This window comes from Artemia franciscana, chromosome 8, assembly GCF_032884065.1.
Source record: "Artemia franciscana chromosome 8, ASM3288406v1, whole genome shotgun sequence".
NCBI lineage: Eukaryota > Metazoa > Arthropoda > Branchiopoda > Anostraca > Artemiidae > Artemia > Artemia franciscana.
Genome location: NC_088870.1, coordinates 23026751 through 23046331, shown reverse-complemented (window position 1 = coordinate 23046331; position 19581 = coordinate 23026751). Strand labels below are relative to the sequence as shown.

At 34.4% G+C, this 19581-nt stretch overlaps 2 protein-coding genes across 2 annotated transcripts in view; both read left to right on the top strand.

Annotated features, from left to right (window-relative positions):
* The window catches only part of LOC136030152 (ubiquitin carboxyl-terminal hydrolase 25-like), a gene marked incomplete at its 3' end in the record, with an annotated part of 39168 nt that extends 20362 nt beyond the window's left edge, over positions 1–18806 (top strand). The window contains 5 exon segments of the mRNA XM_065708858.1: positions 137–298; positions 3832–4018; positions 9964–10294; positions 16118–16345; positions 18749–18806. Coding sequence (XP_065564930.1) covers positions 137–298; positions 3832–4018; positions 9964–10294; positions 16118–16345; positions 18749–18806 — 966 coding nt within the window.
* The window catches only part of LOC136030153 (small ribosomal subunit protein mS39-like), a 136211-nt gene that overhangs the window by 92904 nt on the left and 23726 nt on the right, over positions 1–19581 (top strand). The gene's annotated exons all lie outside the window — the stretch shown is intronic.

Genomic DNA, 19581 nt, shown 5'->3' with positions numbered 1-19581 from the left:
CTACTCTCTTTAGTTTCGAATGTGTTTTTTCTAGAGTCTTGAAGAGTTGACTAATCATGGGAAAAACATGAAACAAATTTCTTTTTCTTCTCATATAATTACTCAATGGATTTTGTTAACTTTGCTTAATATTTAGGAACTACGAAATGTTTCATTGGTTACAAATTTAAGAAGACTATTTGCTCTCATGCTACGCGGCAGAAGAAAATATTTAGATCCATCCGAATGTATCTCTATTCTTAGAAGTGGTCTTGGAGATACTTTTAGTCAACATGATGTTTCAGAAACTACCCATTTGGTAAGTCATAAACATATACTGTTTGGAAGATCAGTGAGGAGTCTTTCTTTATTAAACGATTATTCTTGCTTGACTTTTTATGTTTTTTGTGTTTGCTTCTTGAAATGGAGGGGGGTGGGGGTACAGGTGCATTTGTTTTTCAAAATGAAGTATTTGTTTTCTAAATAAGAGAAGCGCTGTCGCCCCCGTCTAGCCCTCAGTCTTTGAATTTAAGCTCAGCTTTTTATCACAACGCTTTGATATTTGAAAACTGATGTTTTCTGTTAAAACTATTGTTTCCCTAATACGAGGAGAAATCACCTGAGCACCCATTGGTTGTGCATACTCCAAATATATTCCTAAAAAATAAACGAAAAAAAAAAACATCTTAAATTATGGTTCCCTTTTTACAGACTATTTATATTTATGAACGAATGCACCACCGCTCTCTCTGAAAGTAAAGGGCTAGAAGATTGACTATTTCATTTTATTTGTAATTGACGGATATCAAGTAATTAGTGGCAGGTTTTTTGTATTCTCTGCAACCACATAAAAAATTAAATTGAATAATTTTAAATAATCAAGAATGAACCGTAAAAAGTGGTTGGGTTACTAGAGAGAAATACACTTTGTATCAAAAGCACAGGGGCGCAATAAGCGTTGAAATACATTGTTCGCAAGAGTTTAATGCATGTACACACATTTTGTTACACTTACGTGCATGTTTTGGAAGCAAATGGGGTATATATGAATGAATGAACTTTATTACCCGTAAAATATAAAAAACACAAAGTACGAGTATTATAAATAAACAAAAACGATAAACAGCGAAGAAAAAAAAATTAAAACTAACAAAAGACAACATGGACTAATTAGCCAGTATCAATATGGAAAAAAGGCTGGAGAGGGTCATAAACGTGAATAAAGTTGATAGTCTTTTTACATAAATCATCACTGGAAGACCGAATCCGAGAAGGCACATCTATTAAACCAAATCGAGCAATTTTTTATTTTTATTTCGGTGCCATCTAGGAAGCCGGAGGAGGAATTTGCAATATCTGAAATAATCCGCACGTAGGCGATCTTTCTTGCGAAACAGATGAGCCATGCCTGATAAAACAAAAGCACAGGGGCGCAATAAGCGTTATAAATCATGCACAAACCGTTGCGGTTGTAACGGCTTTTGTTTGGGGATATTTTTCCGTAAGCGACGCGTAGGTTTTTCACGGCTTGATTCACTAGGGATGAACAGGTAGTGGAAAGTGTTGGGCCGAAACACAGACCAAGCCAACTAACTAAAGAAGAACATGGCAGAACTGCAGTCCCAGCAACGAATGGAGCGACCGCATAAGGGCTATTAAAACAAATAAACTCGCATTTAGACGCATTAACTGACAGTCCAATCTTAGATAGTTCATTGGTTAAAATAGTAAAATTGGAAAGCAATCCACGGCGAGTCCGGGCAACAAGAAGAACGTCGTCTGCATATGCAACAGAAGACAAACCAATATTACCGTAAAAAACAGAACTTTTAAGGGGACGCAGGCACGATGCAATCACACATTTAAATATACTAGGAGACAACACGGCACCTTGCCGAACTCCCTTATTAATTTTTACCGAGTCAGATATTTGGCCATTCCAGGTAACTTGAATTTTAGACTTTGAATATCAAGAAGATAATAAACATAGTAGAGAAGGATTAACACCTGAAGACGCAAGGGAAAATAGAGCTTGAGAGTGCACAATATTTTAAGCCCCAGAAATGTCAACAGTAAGACAGTATAAAGACATTTTAGTTTTTACGGCATCTTTCATGAGTTGGCTCAAAACATGATGTGCATGGGAGCAACCAAAACTTTTCCGAAAACCAAACTGAAAAGGCGTAAAATCACAATTCGACTCAATTTCTGGTAGTAATAAATGTTCAATCAACTTACTTAAAAAACACGATACTGTAATGGGACGATAATTTACACATGACGTGGGGTCCTTGCCTCGCTTTTGAATAGACGTTACACGACCACAAAGGAAACTATCAGGAACAAGTGACTGTGCTGAGCAAGACTAGAAAAATATTTGTAGATGGTTAAGTAGAGCAGGACAATCATAAGCAAAACAGGCCGTCACCATCAAGGCTATATATCTGACACTCTCAATTAAGATCTTGTATTGTCCCCCTTTCTCAAGGCTTAGGGCTATGTCCATCCATTAATTTTCATATTCATGTAATTTTAGACCTACGTAATAATTTAGTAAGTGGATTTGCCAATATTTTATTTAGAAGTGAAGTGCGTTTATGATATTTTTACGATTTTGAAAGCCCTGTGTTTTTAGATTAGGGAATCCAATTGCCAAATATGAAGTTATTCTAGTTAAATAAGTGTAATTGTAGCTGAGTACGGTGATAAGGCCCAAAACTTTTTAAATAGTTGAACGTTTATTATTAATTTTTGGCATATGAACTGAGTAAAGAGAGACTGACAATGATTTGCTTTTTCTTATGCTTTTGCAATAGTGGAAGGGGATGGTAAACCTATTTTCGACATAAATTAAGTTGTTCAGTTAGAAATCTGTTTGAGTTGTTTAGAGCTTAATGTAACAAATTTAGTTTAAATCTTTTGAAACTTAAACGCATAATCATTTTATATTTAAAATTTTTATTTTATTTAAAGAAACAAAATTCGAAAAAGAAGTTTTTCAAAGAATAGTAAATGCAAAAAAAAGGAAAAAGGAGCGAGCAGTAAGTCACTTGAAAGGTTATAAACACACACTTTGCGACTATTACTTGTGCCTAACTGACGTATAAAAATATAAAAAATAAAGTAAAAGTCTTTTTTGATGTTTTTTAATTTTTCCGCGGCCTGGAAAATCTACGGCCCGGTGCAATGGACCAAGTTTTTAAAAACCATCAATAGGCTGTATAGTTCCCATCCACCCAGTTTGAATTATCGAGGATCAAAATTATATCCTATTGTTACCACCTAGTAAGTACAATCTACCACTCTTTAATCCCCATCAATGTTGATGACTCGGCAGATTCGACTGGCTGTGTAACTTTCTTTCCCTCAAGTGATGTATCTGCTGCCAAAAACTCCCAAAATAATTCAGTACTTGACCAGCAGAAGACCTTGTCATAAATCTAGCGGTAGGAACGTTATGAACTCCCTTTATCCTCTCCAACAAGTAGTAATTTTATAAACAAAACTGAGCGTGCCAGAAATCGTTCGGAAGATCAGAAATGCTACATTTTTACAAGTGCTCAAGCAATTGTATCGGCTTGAAAATTTGGCATCGCTAATGCCCAAGTGAATCGCGTTTGAGGTCCAGTTGTGTCTGCATACAGAATAGACGTAGATAATCGCTTAAATAGGTTTTAGCAATCACTAAAGCTTAGTTAGTGTTGATCGCCGAATTTCTTTTGCGTCAGAAATACAAAATTGAGTCGTCATAAATCTCTGTCCATTTGACCCTCCATATATGTTTAATATGTCAATGGTTTTGACCCGTCACTGTTAGTATTTTCGAATTAAATTATGAGTATTTTCTTTCAGTTACTTCAGTGGTTGGAAGAGGCTTTTAGCCTATGGAATAAAAAGCTTCTTGAAGAAGAAGGAAAAGAAAAAGGGCAAATGGAGCTGGAAATGGAAATAGAAAGAAAGGGCGAAAATTCTTCTTGTATTCAAAATCCACTGATTGGTTTGTTCTACGGCCAGTTAGCCGTTGAAACTGTGAATGGTAGTAAGTAGTATTGACAATATATTTTTCAGCAAGTATTTAGACAATAGTGATGTTTCTGAGCGTGGAGGTAATATTTTTGACGTTAAAAGTATTTTTGACGTTAAATTTGATGTTTAAAGTATTCTTACATGGAAGACATATCTCCTAAATAAATGATATATATATATATATATATATATATATATATATATATATAATATATATATATATATATATATATATATATATATATATATATATATATATATAATATATATATATATATATATATATATATATATATATATATATATATATATATATATATATATATATATATATATATATCTATATATATATATATCTCTTTCTCTCTCTCTCTTTCTCTTCTCTCTCTCTCTCTCTCTCTCTCTCTCTCTCTCTCTCTCTCTCTCTCTCTCTCTCTCTCTCTCTCTCTCTCTCTCTCTTTCTCTTTTTGCAATGCGCTTAGGCCAGCTCCCACTAAATTCCGAGGAATTTTCTTTTCCCATATGAATATAATTTTTCTCATAAAAGATTATGAGATAATGTATTTTTCTCCTATTTTTTGAATATAGCTCTATCACTTTCTTGAAAGTACTCTCCTATTCCCACGTGAAAGAAATTGTTTCCTCTAAAAGTAATGAATTTTCTCTCTTTGAAAGGATTTGAATTTCCTGTCTTTTTTTTGAATGTGAAAGGGGTTAGAATTGCCATTTGGTCGATCTTATTCCCATGTAAAAAAAAAAAAAAAATCTCCTCGAAAGATAGTATTCCAGAAAAAAATTCCCCATTACGGTGAGGTAAACAGAATCTGAGCTTCATTGGGCGTAAATGTTCCTCCAACCATCTTCTCTCGGGGAATGAACAGAAATATTGAAAATGTTAGGACAAGAAGAAGGCATATTCATCCCCAATGTGAGGTAGTGTGAATAAAATCGTATTTCATCTTTTTATGAGTATAAAACATTGAAGGATTAATTAACCTGTTTATGTATGGGGAAGTTATGGTACTATTAGGCGATTGGGAAGATTCCTCAGTTTAAGCGTTAAGTACTTTTAAAATTTTAGGGTATTCTTGGCTGGGCTTTTGTAAGTTTGTTTACCTTGGTAAAATGTTCGTTTGCTTATTACCTTAAATCGCAGCTTGGAGCGATATAAGGAATTTCCATCCTTGTGATGCTCCAGTGATAAAAAACATTCGTTTGGTGATGGTTGTGGTGGTTGATCTAGACTCTTGTGGAGAACTCTGTAGCTTCCCAATTGTAAATAAACTCCTGGCAGAGCCATTCCTTATCAAGGTGGGACTTGAACATGTCGATTGAAGTTGCAGAAACTGTTTCCTCAGACAGTTGATTCCACAGATTGATGACTGTTTGGCTGAAGAAATGACTTCTAGGTCTACTCGTGGAATGCTGTATGGGGAGCTTCATGGAATGTTCTCTAGTACCAGAATGCAAGGGCTGTGCAAAGAGACCGGAAAGGGTGTTTTTAGAAAGGATTTTTTGGTTAAAATCATATCACCCCTTTTTCATCGGTATGTCAGTGTCGGCAGCTTCAAACAACGTAGTCTTTCTTCGTATAGAAATTTATTCATGCTGCTAATCATCTTAGTGGCACGACACTGGACATCCTCAAGCAACTTCTTATCTTTTTTTTAGAAAAGGGGCTGCCCATGACATTCTGACCTCCAGACGTGGTCGTACATGCGCCTTATATAACTTCATAAAAACTCTTGGGTGTCGGCTGGAGATGGTTCTTTTATGATACCGAGGGATTTATTTGCAGAAGGGGAAGCAGACTTAGCATGGCTGTTAAACTTTAATTGGTGATCAACAGTAACCCCAACATCTCTTTCATCGGAAACAGTAGAAAGGAAGTTGTCTTGAAGGAAATACTTATTATCCTTGTTTTGTCTGCCAAAATGGATGACATGGCATTTGTCAACATTATTAAAAGCAAGGAGCCACATGTTTTCCCATCTTCCTAGACTGTCAAGATCTGTTTGAATTGATTGCTGGTCAGAGGGAGTTGTCGCTTTTCCAACTAGTTTTGAGTCATCAGCATAAAGGGTAATAAGCTTTGAAAGAAGGGTGGGTAGATCGTTGACATAGAAGTTGAAAAGTGTTGGTCCAAGAATAGTGCCCTGGGGCACGCCACTTAATACAGTTGTGGGAGAAGAGAAATGAGGAGTTCCTTGTGAATCAAAAACTCTGACAATCTGAATTGTTTTTTTTCTTCTTATTTTTGTTTACTCCCATGGCTCTGTGTTTTTACTTGTAATATATGTTATATGAACGTTCAGGACACGCAGTTCGCTTTGCTGTCCAACTAGTCTGTTACTGACTAAATTATTGAAGAAACCAAAGTTTTATTAAAAAATGTCCTCCTTCTCCTTTTGGTCAAAAAGATAAATTCTTGGAGATTTGTATTTACGGTTCTGCAAGGCCTACTAGAGGCCGCACAGCGGGTGCTGTTGTTACATTTGTTCCTAAAAAGTTTAGTGCTATTTTATTTTGCGCTGATGAATCTTTTCTTGCTGGCAATATTTTTTCTTGTGTTTTAGTCAGTTGCTGTTTGCCTTCAGACTATCACGATGATTTGCCTTTTGAAGCATTTATGTTTGCTTGCCATGGACTTAATAATTTTATTGCCCCATTAGATTCGAATGTAGGCATTTTTATTGTTGGTGATTTATACTGTGAAATTGATAATGTAAATGAGCCTAGTACAATTTTATTTTCGTCTTTGCCAAATTTTTAATATTTTCTGTAAGTCACTGGATATTACCTAGTCTTCTTGGAATAGGAGAACGAATAATATTGATCACGTTCCTTTAAATTTCGGCCCACCTTTATGGTAAAAGCTATCCCGGATTTCCCAATAAGTGATCGTTTGCCAATTCAGTTTCTGACAACGTTTTCTGTGATCTAAATTTCTGTTTCTGCATCTAATTCTGCTCCTATTCATCTAAAATATGTTGATAGAGTTATTTGGGATTAAACATTGATACCGGCTTACCAGGATAAAGTTGAATCTTTAGTTGGAAAGGTAGTTGTGTCTGTTAACCTGAATTGTCTTGGAGATAATATAGAGCCTGGGCTTAATTGTATATATTTTCAGGTGGCTGGCGTTTACCCCCTTTAGAAAATACCCCCCCCCCCCGCAAAAATACCCTCCTCCTCCGCAGAAAATACCCCTCCCCCTCCATGGAAAATAAGGTTTTCCCAATCTGAGAATTTTATTTGAGTTTTTTTTCCTTGAAAAGCGCTAAGGAAAGGGAAAAAGAGGAATTTACCCACCATAAGTATCCTAAACACTTGGAAAAAAAACAAATCCATTTTTGTTGAAAAGACAGACTTAAACTACGGTAATTTTCGGCAGTAGTGGGTGCAAAATAAAAAAAAAGAAGAAGAAAATAGTGAAGGTGAAAAATCATGAAATTTAAGCTGAAGACATTTGGCACCAAAACGTTTAAGAAGGTTTAGCTTTCCCTTGAAAGGATAGTTGGCTTTGGGAACCAACAAATTTTTATTGTTTAATTTTTTACGGACGAAAGTGATGCCTAATTCAATGAGTTTATTTTTTTGTCTTCCAAGCGTAAACTACTACAACTCACCATTAATAAATAAATGAAATCCAAAACGAGCAGAAATAACTCAAAATGAGCAAAAATTAAAAGGAGTAGGGCTGACAACCCCCGTGTCTTCTCAAGACCAGAACATGATTTGCACTTTACAAAAAAAAAACAACAAATAACCGCGTATTGCCAGTTTAATATACATATTCTGATATTTGTTCTTTATAGTCTTAATACTTCTTTGTTTCTTAAGTCAAAAAAGTGAAAACATTTAAAATCAAGTTTTTCAACTCAAACTAAGAAACAACATCAGAACTTAAAACGAACACCAAATAATCTTCAAAGTAAAAACTATGGTGTCTAATAAAAAAAAATAAAAGGATATAAAATGTTTTTTTCCATGAAAAAGACTATCCGGGTTGCAGCGGTAACTAGCAACCTAGTAAGAGACGTTCAGGTCCCAAGTAAGAGATGATCTCGTCCCACACTAAAAAATACACTAACCTGTAACTCCTAAATCTAGAGTCAGATCAAAAAAAGAAGTATACTATTAGAACCGCCTTGTCCAATACCCGTATATAAGAAACTAACTGTCCATTGGCTTGAAAAACGAGAAAAATTTGTTGGCTTGAAAAACAAGAAAAGTGGTTCCAATCACGATATTCTGCATCAACGACATCTCTGTTTACGTTTTTGTAGGTAGCGGGGCACTGGAAAATTATAGAGAGCTGTTTAATGGCTCGTTTGAAAGGAAGTTGCTACATCTGGTGCCTTTTATAAAAAAAAAGTTTTCAAAATAGAATCAATTTTTTACGAAAATTTTTTACAATTTTTTGTACAACACTATAGTAGCAAATGTCATTAACATCGTCTTGCATATAAAGATAAAAATAGTATTTTAACATAATAGAATAACAATAAATTAATAAATTACAAGAAATAAATAAATAAATTATTGAAACATATAGACTTCCGCAGTCAGTTGTGAAAGAGCTAGATTTTCAGTGCGATTTCAAATCTTTTTTGTAGCAGATAAGCTTAAACTCTATAAATTCAAAAAATCATTTGTCGCTCTCTTAAAAAGACAAAATTCAACAAAACAAATTATTTTCCATTGCTGACTGTATCATCTTATGCTAAAGTGTTTTTGTATGGTATGTTGTGAATATGTCCGGTTGAGGCAGCCTACTTTTCCCTATGTCCCTATTCTATTCTAAGTTGCCGTGTTTCGAGATTATGTTTTTTCCACCTGTTCTTGTGTTGTTTTTTTTTGCGTCGTTGGTGAATATGAATTTTTATATAATAGCCTTCATTTTAAGCGTAGCTCCCTGATGGTTCTTTTTGAATATTTTTGTTTGTCTATTAGTTTGCTAATTAAAAATGTGGAATGTTGAAAGAGGTTTGTAGCGGCCTAATATACAGTTTTCCCTATACATTCTTGTTTAGGCAATCAATTTTTCTATAAATTTGAAAGACATGGATCTAACAGGAATAAGACTGACTAAAATAGGTGTGTTTCTAAAATAGTAAAACTCAACTAGTGTAAGTAAAGTATTGTGTCAAGAAATTTTCATCAAAAATAAGTGCTCAGTTGCCGCTCCTCATGCCTCCCAAAGGCTAGTAGTTGCTTCAACAAAATTAGAACAATAGCATCAATGGAAAATTTAAAAGAATGGATTAGAAGGAAGGAGCTATTTATGGAGATGAAGTGCATTTGAAACTGAAAAAGTTAAATTGGTTGTAACAAATATACTCCTACAAAAAAAAAAAAAAAAAAAAAAAAAACAGAAAAAAAAGATTTCTGGACATTTAAGCTGTACTTAATTTTGAACGAGTGAAATACTCTATAATTTTGTTGTTTTTTCAGTAAAGCACAGATGACATTCTGGACTTTGGGAGAAGGGGTGGGGGGCGAGACCATCCTTATCTAACAAATGTGAAAAGTGTTGGAATTTTTTTCCGCTAAAACGCAGTGGACATTCTAGCCTTTGGAAGGTGAGTAGGTGGTTTAGGGGTGGCCAAACCACACTTCTCAGTGATTATTTTCGTTTGTTTTATGTTCTGGCTTCATTGTTTGTTTTTGGGTGTCGTCAAGTTTGTTTTGGGTTTTATTTCTTTATTCATAGTAATTTTTGCTCGTTTAACCTTTGACGTATCATATGTGTAATCTGAATTGCATGGTTTGTTTCAAATTCACTCTTTTTAATTTTCATGGAAAAACTTTTCGTTTCAACGTATCATGTATCCGTTTTTTAATCAATAAAATGTTGTTTATGTTTTTATTTTACCCATGTATTTCCATTAACTATATATCTTTCATTCTGTGCTATATTTTGTTCATTTGCTTTAAATTTTTCAAACTTTACAGATCGTATTGACGGACGAACAGAGCAGTATAGTCAGTGTATCATACAAGTCAGCGGAATGTCAGATTTACATCAAGGGATCGAAGCTTTCACAAAGGAATCTGTAGAATCCAGTCCAATGGTTGAGGCCAATCAAAACTCTCCTTCCAAACCTAATTCTAGTCAAAGCTATCGTACATTAAGATCTTTAGGGCTGATTCGAGAGAGGTGGTTTCAAGATTTACCGCCAGTTCTTACTTTCGAATTGAAAAGGTTTCTTTTCAACAGTGTTAGCAAACGACCTGAGAAAATTCATGATAGAGTGCTATTCCCAAGGAGAATATTTATGGATAGGTATGTTTAGATGTTGTTTTTGTTAGTGCAACTGAAGTTTTCTTTTGAAGTACTTTTCAAAAACCAAGTTTTCTCAATCCAGGTTGCATCTGTTAATCCATAGATCAATATTCATATTAGTCAATAAAAAAAATATGTTATAAAATTTTCGATATATAAAGCTAAGTCTTTTCAATTTAAGATCATTTTATTTATTCCTCTCAAAATCAAGGAGTATATAAAATACATACATGAAATCACAAATATATTTCAACAAAGCATCGATATACTGTAATCATAGAATTATAAAGAAACAACATATGTGAAGTAAAAAAAGAAAGAAAGAAATCAAAATAAAATAATGATAATTAATATCTGTGGCGCTTTTTAAATTCTGGAAGGGTAAAGGTTATGGATACAGAAAATGTTTACAGACATACGGCAAAATTTATAAATTTTATTCTTTGCTAATTCCAACGGCTCTGTGATTTTAAATTTCGAAACCAATTCAGCTTTAATAAAAATAAATTGAATAACCAAATAAAAATTTACAGTATTGACTTTATGTATCGACTAACCAAACTATTTGTTTCAACAATGAAAGTTTTATTTTTTCTTGTGATGTTTCTTGGAGATTGCTTGTGGGGTCACATTTTAAAATTTATTTTGTAATTTTGGTAAAATTTGGACTCATTATGGACATCCAATTTAATAATCGGGCTTGGTAGAGTGAGATTGTCGATACAAGAATAAAATAAAGATTAATTATAGGATTGTCACTAAAAATCAGATTCTCCTAATCAGACTATCGGTGAAGCCGGAAATGCTTCATTTCCGCTGTCAACCTGACAATAGAATTGTCAGTGAAAAAAGCCTCCCTTTCAAACGTCTAATCTTTTAAAGTAAATTTTTAGAACCATATTTTTGAAACTTTTGAAAGTTTGTGTCTGTGTCATGCCGAAAAGCTGTTTCATTATGGCGTAGAAACAATTTCAAAAGTGCAAGTGGCGAACTAAAATAGTCCAAAAAGACGAAGAAAAAAAAAAAATCAGCGAATGAACACCTTAGTGCCTCTAAATGTGATAAATTTTTTTTTTTTTTATGAAATCCAGGTTACCTCATCAGCGGTGGTTTGGGCCTCTCTTGCGGGCAGAATCTTGATAGCCCCTTTCGCCCTCCTCTGTCTCCCAAAACTTTAGACCAAATTTTAACAAAGTTTTTATTTGATAAAAAAATCTCCATTTGTTTAAATTTGACTTTTCTTACTTTAGCCTCTACAAAATTATTAATTATCGTGTCCCAGTTGATTGCTTCTAATTCTTTGTGGTTCTATGCTCATTAACGATAAAACATTTAGTCGCTCCTGCTCCATATTCGATCTGACCATAGTCGATCTTGACGAAGTGCTGACCTCCTAGCACCGAAGAAGTGATGACAGTTGTAAAAAAGCTGAGAAATGAGCGTACATCTGGAGTCGATGAGATCATGGCAGAGATGCTGAGGACAGCCCTTCGAGCCTGCATATCTGTTTGGACTGCTTTCTTAGTGGTCAACTGGAAAAACGAAAATGTCCCAGTATTTTTGGACCAGGGGCTTACTGTCAAACTTTGAAGAAGAGCGATATGCTAATCTGGGACAACTGAAGAGGCATCAACTAACTTCTGTGCTTAGTAAAATATAAGCCACAGACATATTACAACGCATAAGAACAGCCCTAGAATCACACTTCAGGGAAGAGCAACACGGCTTTAGACCTGGTAGGTCTTGCTTGAATCTTATTGTCATTGTTAGACTAATGGTCGAAGAGTCCAGTGAATTGGACAAAAACATAACATACATGCCCTTCATTGATTTTGAAAAGGCATTCGATCCTGTTGATCGAAATATTTTAGGGAAACTTTTGAATTATCACGGAGTACCTGATAAACTAGTCAAAATGATAATGTCGCTGTGAATATTATTTGCGGAAAGAATATTACGATACGCGTTTCTTCAAGATAATGTCTGGTGTCGAACAATGATGTATCCCATTCCCATTCCTGCTTGTTACTGTTATGGACTACATTCTAAGCCAGTCTCTAGGCTCTGGAGTGAAGATTTGTCGCTGACAGATCTGTGATGTGTGACTTCGCTGTCGACGCTGGCTTCGCTCGAAGAAGCGAAACAGCAACTGCAGCTACTACTCGACGCCATAGATGAAAAGGCCGAAAAAGTGGGGTTTATAGTGAATGTCACTAGGATAAAGAGGTTGGCTGCATCTGACTCTCCACTGACAATGGAATGCAAAGATAAACCAATTGAACTGGTCAATGAACTAAGGTATGTCAGGGTTTGGATTGATTATAGAGGTGAAATAGCCAATGAAATCAAGAGGAGGATTGGACAAGCTACATCGGCTTTTAATAAGTTGAAACCAATCTGGCGCAATAGGAAATACTCTATGCGCTTGAAGATCTGCCTTATGAATGGCAATGTGAGGTCCATTCTTCTCTGTGCTAGTGAATGTTGGAAACTAGATGTTCAACTGGAGAAATGAGTCCTAGCCTTTGAAAATATTTGCCTTAGTATGAACAGGATATGATGTCCGGGATGGCCCCCGTGATGTCTGGCGAGGTTTTGTAGATGTCCTATGCGCCATTTATGGTTCTGGAGGTCTAAGGTAAACGAATGTTCGTTACTGGCTACTAACACTTCAATCGCTAATAATATTTGATAGTCAACCTTTATTTTGTTGAAGACCCCTTCATCTCCATATTGCACAGTTAATTATAGCACACCTGTAGGTTCCTTTAAGGAAATTTGTCGTGTGAATCATTTTTTCATATCTTGGAGCTCATGGAACAATTAAATATGATCTAAATCATCTTAATATTTTTACTTTTATTGCTACTTAATTTTATTTTCAAAAAATGTTGATGAAGATATGGAAAAAATAAAAATTTTGGATTCAATTTGTTTATACTTACCGCCAACTGCGAGCTCTACATAGGAATAGATCTCCAAATTTTACAAACCACTATAACCGTTAGATTATTTATTTGAAATTTTACGCCCCTAAAATTTCTGCGCACGGGGCAAGTGCCACCTCTGACGCCTCCCTCCTAAAATCGCCACTGACTCTTATGATTTACAATCAAGAAGAATGTATATCGCCATGCAATTCTGTTATATTTAGCATGGTAGATATTGCCAGAAATTTTGTATCAGAGGACCTGAATCCTTAAATTTTGAGAGACAATATTTTCACATCTTGAGAGGTCCTGTGGCTAAAAATTGAGGGTAGAAGGGGGGAGGAGCAATCCAACCCTGAGTAGTCCTGCATTTGGAAGATTATATTTAGATTGAGCGCCGAGAATGGTTGCTAAGGAGACTTTAGCTCTCTTCATGTTTCGGAATGGTTATGAGTGTAAAGTTGAAGCAATCAAGAAGCTTTTGGGTTTCCCTAATCTGTACCAATTTACCAATTGGTATTACCAATTACCAATTTACCTAATCTGTAAATTGGCATTATTGAGAAACATAGAATTTTTGTAACGAGAAAATATTCAGCCTCATTGATGCCCAAACAACACAACACTGTGCCGGTTTAAAACCAGCACATAGGTTGTAACTAAAAAAGAAGATTAAGAAAAAAAAAGCTGCAATTTGTCAATTTTTATAAATGTATGTAAAATTCTCCCGACTTGTAGCCATTATATCAGAAACGGTCATAAAATTACACTCAGTAAAAGTTCTCCTGATATTGTAAAAGTTCTCCCAACTTGTAGCCATTATATAACGGTCATAAAATTACACTCAGTCGTTTTCCAATTTATTCTGTTTCATTTTGTTGTGGTATAAGAACACTTTCAACACTGATGAAGACAAAACAAAACTGATCAAAAAGTAGAAAAAAAACAATAGAAACTAAAATTGAAACAATACGTCAACAAAAAGAAAGAAATAAAACGCTGCAATGTTTCTAGCTTTTATAACCATCGATGTACACAATATACCGTCATGTTTTTTTCTGCCGCTCGATTGCTTATAGTTTTGAAGCTATATAAATTTTATTTTTTTAATTCAATTTGATAATGCAACGTTATGAAGAGCTCTTACGTTGACACATAACAAATTTGTGTTACCTGGCTTAACTTAAATGTCTTCAGCTTTCATATTAGGATGTCCCTTTACATATTAGTACATCCTTTTCATGTACAATCCCATAGACCGATTACAACTTTAATGGTTATAACGGCAACATTTATGGACATGCAAAATGTGAAATGGTCAACGCTGCAGCAGTTTTAATGATGCAATTTTGATGGTTTCTGCTACATATGTGGGGGATTGCAAAAGAAAATACAGTTTATAAAAAAATGAAGAAGAAGAAGAACGGACTCCACTCGGTCAGCTTAATTTTTTCCTCTGAAATCATAGCTTTTCTGGGACAGCTCAACCTGCAACAGGACATGACACCTTGTCACGGTGTAAAAAAAAGGTGTAGAAAGAACGTGCAAAATTGGAGATATCTCCATTTAAAGGATTAATTTCGAATATTTTTCTTATTCTTTTATATAAAATTAAGAACTTTTAAACGTTATTTAACGTAAAATAAAACCCGCTCTGTTTCCCAAGTTTTTTTAGTTAAGTATAAATGTTGTGGGGCGTTGGTTCTTAAAAATAAAAAGACGCCATTTTGTAGCAAAATTGCTTGACTTGAAAGGCCAGATAAAGTATCTAACGCAATGCGAAAGGCTTGACTTAACAATATGAAAGTGTCGACAGTTTTAGTTCGTTTAAGCACCATATTCGGGTGCCAAAGATCTACCATTTTTCAGTTTCCTAGTTTCTCTGAACCCGAGTTCATTCCTGCGTGTCCAAAATTATAAATCAGGTGGTTTTTGTTAACAAGCTTCTTAACTGCGAATATTGGTACTCTCGTTGTTATTTTAAGAACTGTTTATTACTGTTATCTTCAGCACTTCCATAATTACGCTTACATTGTTCTGAAACGTCAATCTCTGTAAGACAAATCCTACCTTAGAGTTAAAGCATCGACATTAATCTTTTTTAATTTCAGTAGTTTTCTCTTTGATCAGAAAGTTTATATAGTGTCAGAACGCTTGAGTTTCCCATGCTAATTAGGCTTACGAGTATCTGTATATTTGTTGTCTTTATGATTGTAGCCAATGAACGTTTTCTGTCCTAATGTTGCTGTTGTAGGTCTCCTAAAGATTATTTTAAAGCCAAGCAACTTCTATGACACCATATGTTTAACAAGTTGTGCTACAGCCTATTAGATGAGTAAATAGCCGACATTTTCTTTTGTACTCCAGCACCTTCATACGTTTAGAGATGAAAATGTGACTTGCACTTTATTGACTTATTGGTGGATCTTTATTCGGAAATCAAACTGAAGAGAAATGAAGAAATTTAGTTTTTAATAGTAGAATAGGTCTATATTTAATTGTATATTTTTAATAATAGAAAGGTTGATTTTAACAATAGATCATTTTTCGAATAAGAACATGTACTTCAACATTTTGTCTTTTAAAGAGCAAAAACAAATAATTATGAATAAATAGTCTGCATAATATAATATGTATGAATAATATAACTAAAAAAAAACATTTGCAAAAGGATGCAAACTTGAATGCAAGAGAATAGATAAACGAAAAAGAAACGTGAAAGTACAAGTCAATTGCCAATTACTTTTTTCTATTTTAAAACTTGATAATCCCCAGCAATTAGCTTTTTTTAACTGAAAGATAAAAGATATTTGCACACAAACAATCTTTCTGTGAATTGAGCTCGACATGAATGATTTTGTGCTCTCCCTAAGATATTTTACCATGTTTGCAGGTATTTGCAAAGTAATCGTGAAAAGGTAGTTGAGCTTCGTACGATTGCTGACGACCTACTGAGCCGAAAGCAGCAATTAGAAGAAAGAATCTTACGTATTGATGAATTTGGAAACGAGACTGAAAAGTATTCCCTGCCGCGTGTTCTTCGATACACAAGGCGGTTTATAGAGAGTAGACGAACAAGAACTACATTGTTTTCATCACAGCCAGTCGAAAACACCCGTCTGTAAGAATTTTTCACTTACGTTCTCTTGAGTAGCCGTTTTAGCTTAGCAAAACAAATAAATAAAATCAGGATCAATTTAGAACAGGAGGAGTGATAACTTCTAGGCAAAAGCTACAAACAATAAACCAAATCACAGCCGGTGGATTTTGGTTCATTGTTGCTCTGAAAAAGGAACTGTGTGTTTTCAGAGCATTACAACATCTGTTCAGTATCTCCGCTAATGTGTGAACTTTCATTTTGTTTATTTATGCTTTGACAAACATCTACGTGGTGGCTTTGATGCTTTTCCCATTGTTTTTGTTTTTACCACTGACAAATTTCTAGGCCCATTTAAAGGCTGAAAGTGATCTAAGCACAATCTGACTTACCTTCACCGTATCCTGTGTCTTTAGGCTCCCCACTAGCCCTACTTGGCATTAGATCAAAACTGCAGGACAGTAATTTTTTGTCAAAACGGTTTAAAGTTCAAAAAAACTGACTCCTGGTTTGACATGATTCATGTAGTCCAAATCTAAAGGCCATAAATTACATAGATAGCCGGTGTAAGACAAAACTTTAAGATCAGAGTATATTGCAGTTGTTGTGTAATAATGTTGGCTAGACTGTTGCTGTGGAATGTTGCTGTCTAATGGAAGTCCCGAAGTGAGTCTCTTGGGCCCGGACACCCTTCAATTCCTCCACTCCTAGATTTGCCAATAAAAGTATGTTACACCTCTTTTGACTCACAATCATTGAAGGATTACAAAGTGAATGATCCTAACTGATCAAACGTTATCTGTTACGTATCATTAAGATAGACAGTTTGATCAGAATATTTGTAAGGTTCAAAAACGTTATCTTGGAGTTATTTTATGTGTGTACTCCTAGGGAAAAGGGCTCCAAGTTATGAATAATAGAAAGGCGGACAAGTAACATCTTGCTGAAAAAAGAGTTCCAATATGTGTTAATAAAGTGCTTAAAATGAGCCTTTTTAGTTGTTGCCCAAAATCAAACTATTTTTACCTTTAGAAAGAAGGGTATCAGAGATTTTTTTTTTCTCGGGGTGGGTAGACACATACAAAAGCAGTTAACTTTTAGGTTACGATTTTTAATCTTTCTTTTGGGCCTTTGTCCTAATTTGGACTGTAAGCCGGGGTGGGAGATCAATGAACAGGACTGCCACCCCTAGTGATTTATCACTATTTCTAGGAATTTTTTATGTTGCCTAAAGAAAAAAAAAATCAGCAAATAAATTACTAGATTATGGAGGAAAATAAACTAATCAACCAAAAAAATCACTAAAGTATAGGGATTTCCTTTTTTTCCGAGTGGCAACCCTGTTAGTGAAACTCTTATCCAATCTTCCACCCCCCTGTTTGCATGTATTTCGAAAGGGTGTGTACTTCTTAAAGGAAAAAGGCTGTTTTATCTATATTTTTATTAATCTGTGCTTATAAGTTGCTATTGGGTAAGATTTTATTGGTATATTCTTATGCTGTATTGCCATTTTTTTAAGGAAATTTAGAACTCATTGGCCATAACTAATTAGGATTGCAAATATAAGCACATTTTTGCTAGTTAAGGAAGAAGTAAAGGTGGCAAAATTAGGTGAACGAATTAAAAGTAAATTCAGCAAAAGAGATATCGAATAATGGCTAGTGAACTTAGATTGGCCAGCTTAGAGAGGAATAAAGTTTAATGAAAAAAAGTGGATTTTAACTTTCTTGTTTTGTGTCTTGCTTAAAATAGCTCAATATAAAAGACTTGTATTTAGAATAGAGAAATACTAACTTAAAAAGCCTGTTATCTGTAACTCCATGGGAGCTGGAATCATGTTTGAAGTATTACGTTAAATAAGAACTGGTTAAAATAACCAGGTAGAAATAACTGGTAGATAACCAAAACCAGGCACGCACGCAGGATTTGTTTCCGGATAGTGGAGGGGGAGGGGGGTTTTGAGTGAAACTAACATAGCTATGAATGCTTTGCTGGAGGATTAATAAAGTTTTGTCAGGTTAAAAAAGGAGAGTAGCTGGAAAAACATTCGTTAGAAGATAATTGAAGAAAGTTTAAACATAAGGAAATTAAAACAGCAAAATAAAAAAAGAAAGTAAAACCAAATGCAAAACAACCAACAAAAAAAGAAAAAAATAAATAGTGTTTTTTGGTATGCTGTTTTTTATTCTTCTATTTGGCAAACACACTCACACCCCTGGTTAATATTTTTTTTTACAGAGTTTTCATGTATTTTTTCAAGTTTTTAGTGATTTTACTGGCATTTTCAAGTCAAAAGTTTTTGTTTTATGCTTGAATTATATACTAAAAAACAAATGGCGTCAAAACCATCGAATACATACCATAAAAAATCGACATCAATAAAAGTCTTGTTTTCTTGGTTTGTATTAATAATTTGCACTTCCACAGGAGAACAGTTGCTTCTACTAGCTCGCCACATAGAAGAAGGTCCTTAAGCGCAACAGACGTAAGTTATTTATTGCCCTTGTAAAAGCTTATTCTCGTTATGACAGAAAAGCTTGTTTAGATGACACAAATTTGGTGATAACTTGTGTGGATTGGCTAGGGAGAATGAACAAGAAACAAGTCTCTCAGTTAGTCTCTCGAAAATGGCCGTACTTTATCAGTATTTGTTGCAAAAAAACAACTAACAATGATATTGCAAATAATGTTATTGCATTACTGCTTATCAAGAAATGAAGAAGTGAGGCAGTATCGCTGATTGACCTATTGTAAGTGTAATAATTGGGACAGCAATCTATTTTTGAGTGGCCTAGTTCAAAACCCAAGTTGTCTCTAAGAAAGAAAAGTGAGGTGATAAGAACAAAAACCGCTAAATATAAACCGAAGAGTCGAGAGTAAAATTTTGAAAGGACTTTGAAGCCTTGGTTTAAATAAGCTAATTACTTGATAAGGTTAAGCTCTGGTCTTATTTTTGCGATAAAGTTGTACTTTGATTAAGTATCTACTAATTTGGGACACTTTCAAAAAATTTAGAAGGAAAGAAATAAACGGAAAATTAAACGATTTTTTAAGATTAAAAATGTAAAACAGGAGTTTAGTCCGATAAAAATGAAATCATGGCTTTTCATTAAGGTACTATTACCTTATAAACATCCGGTATTTAGATATTTCTCAATATCAGTTCCCTGTTGTTTAGATTATGCTTAGAGGCTTTGTTTATTTTTGAGCGTTGTTTACACAAGTTGTTATATCCAATGCTGTTCTCTTGCTCATAGGTC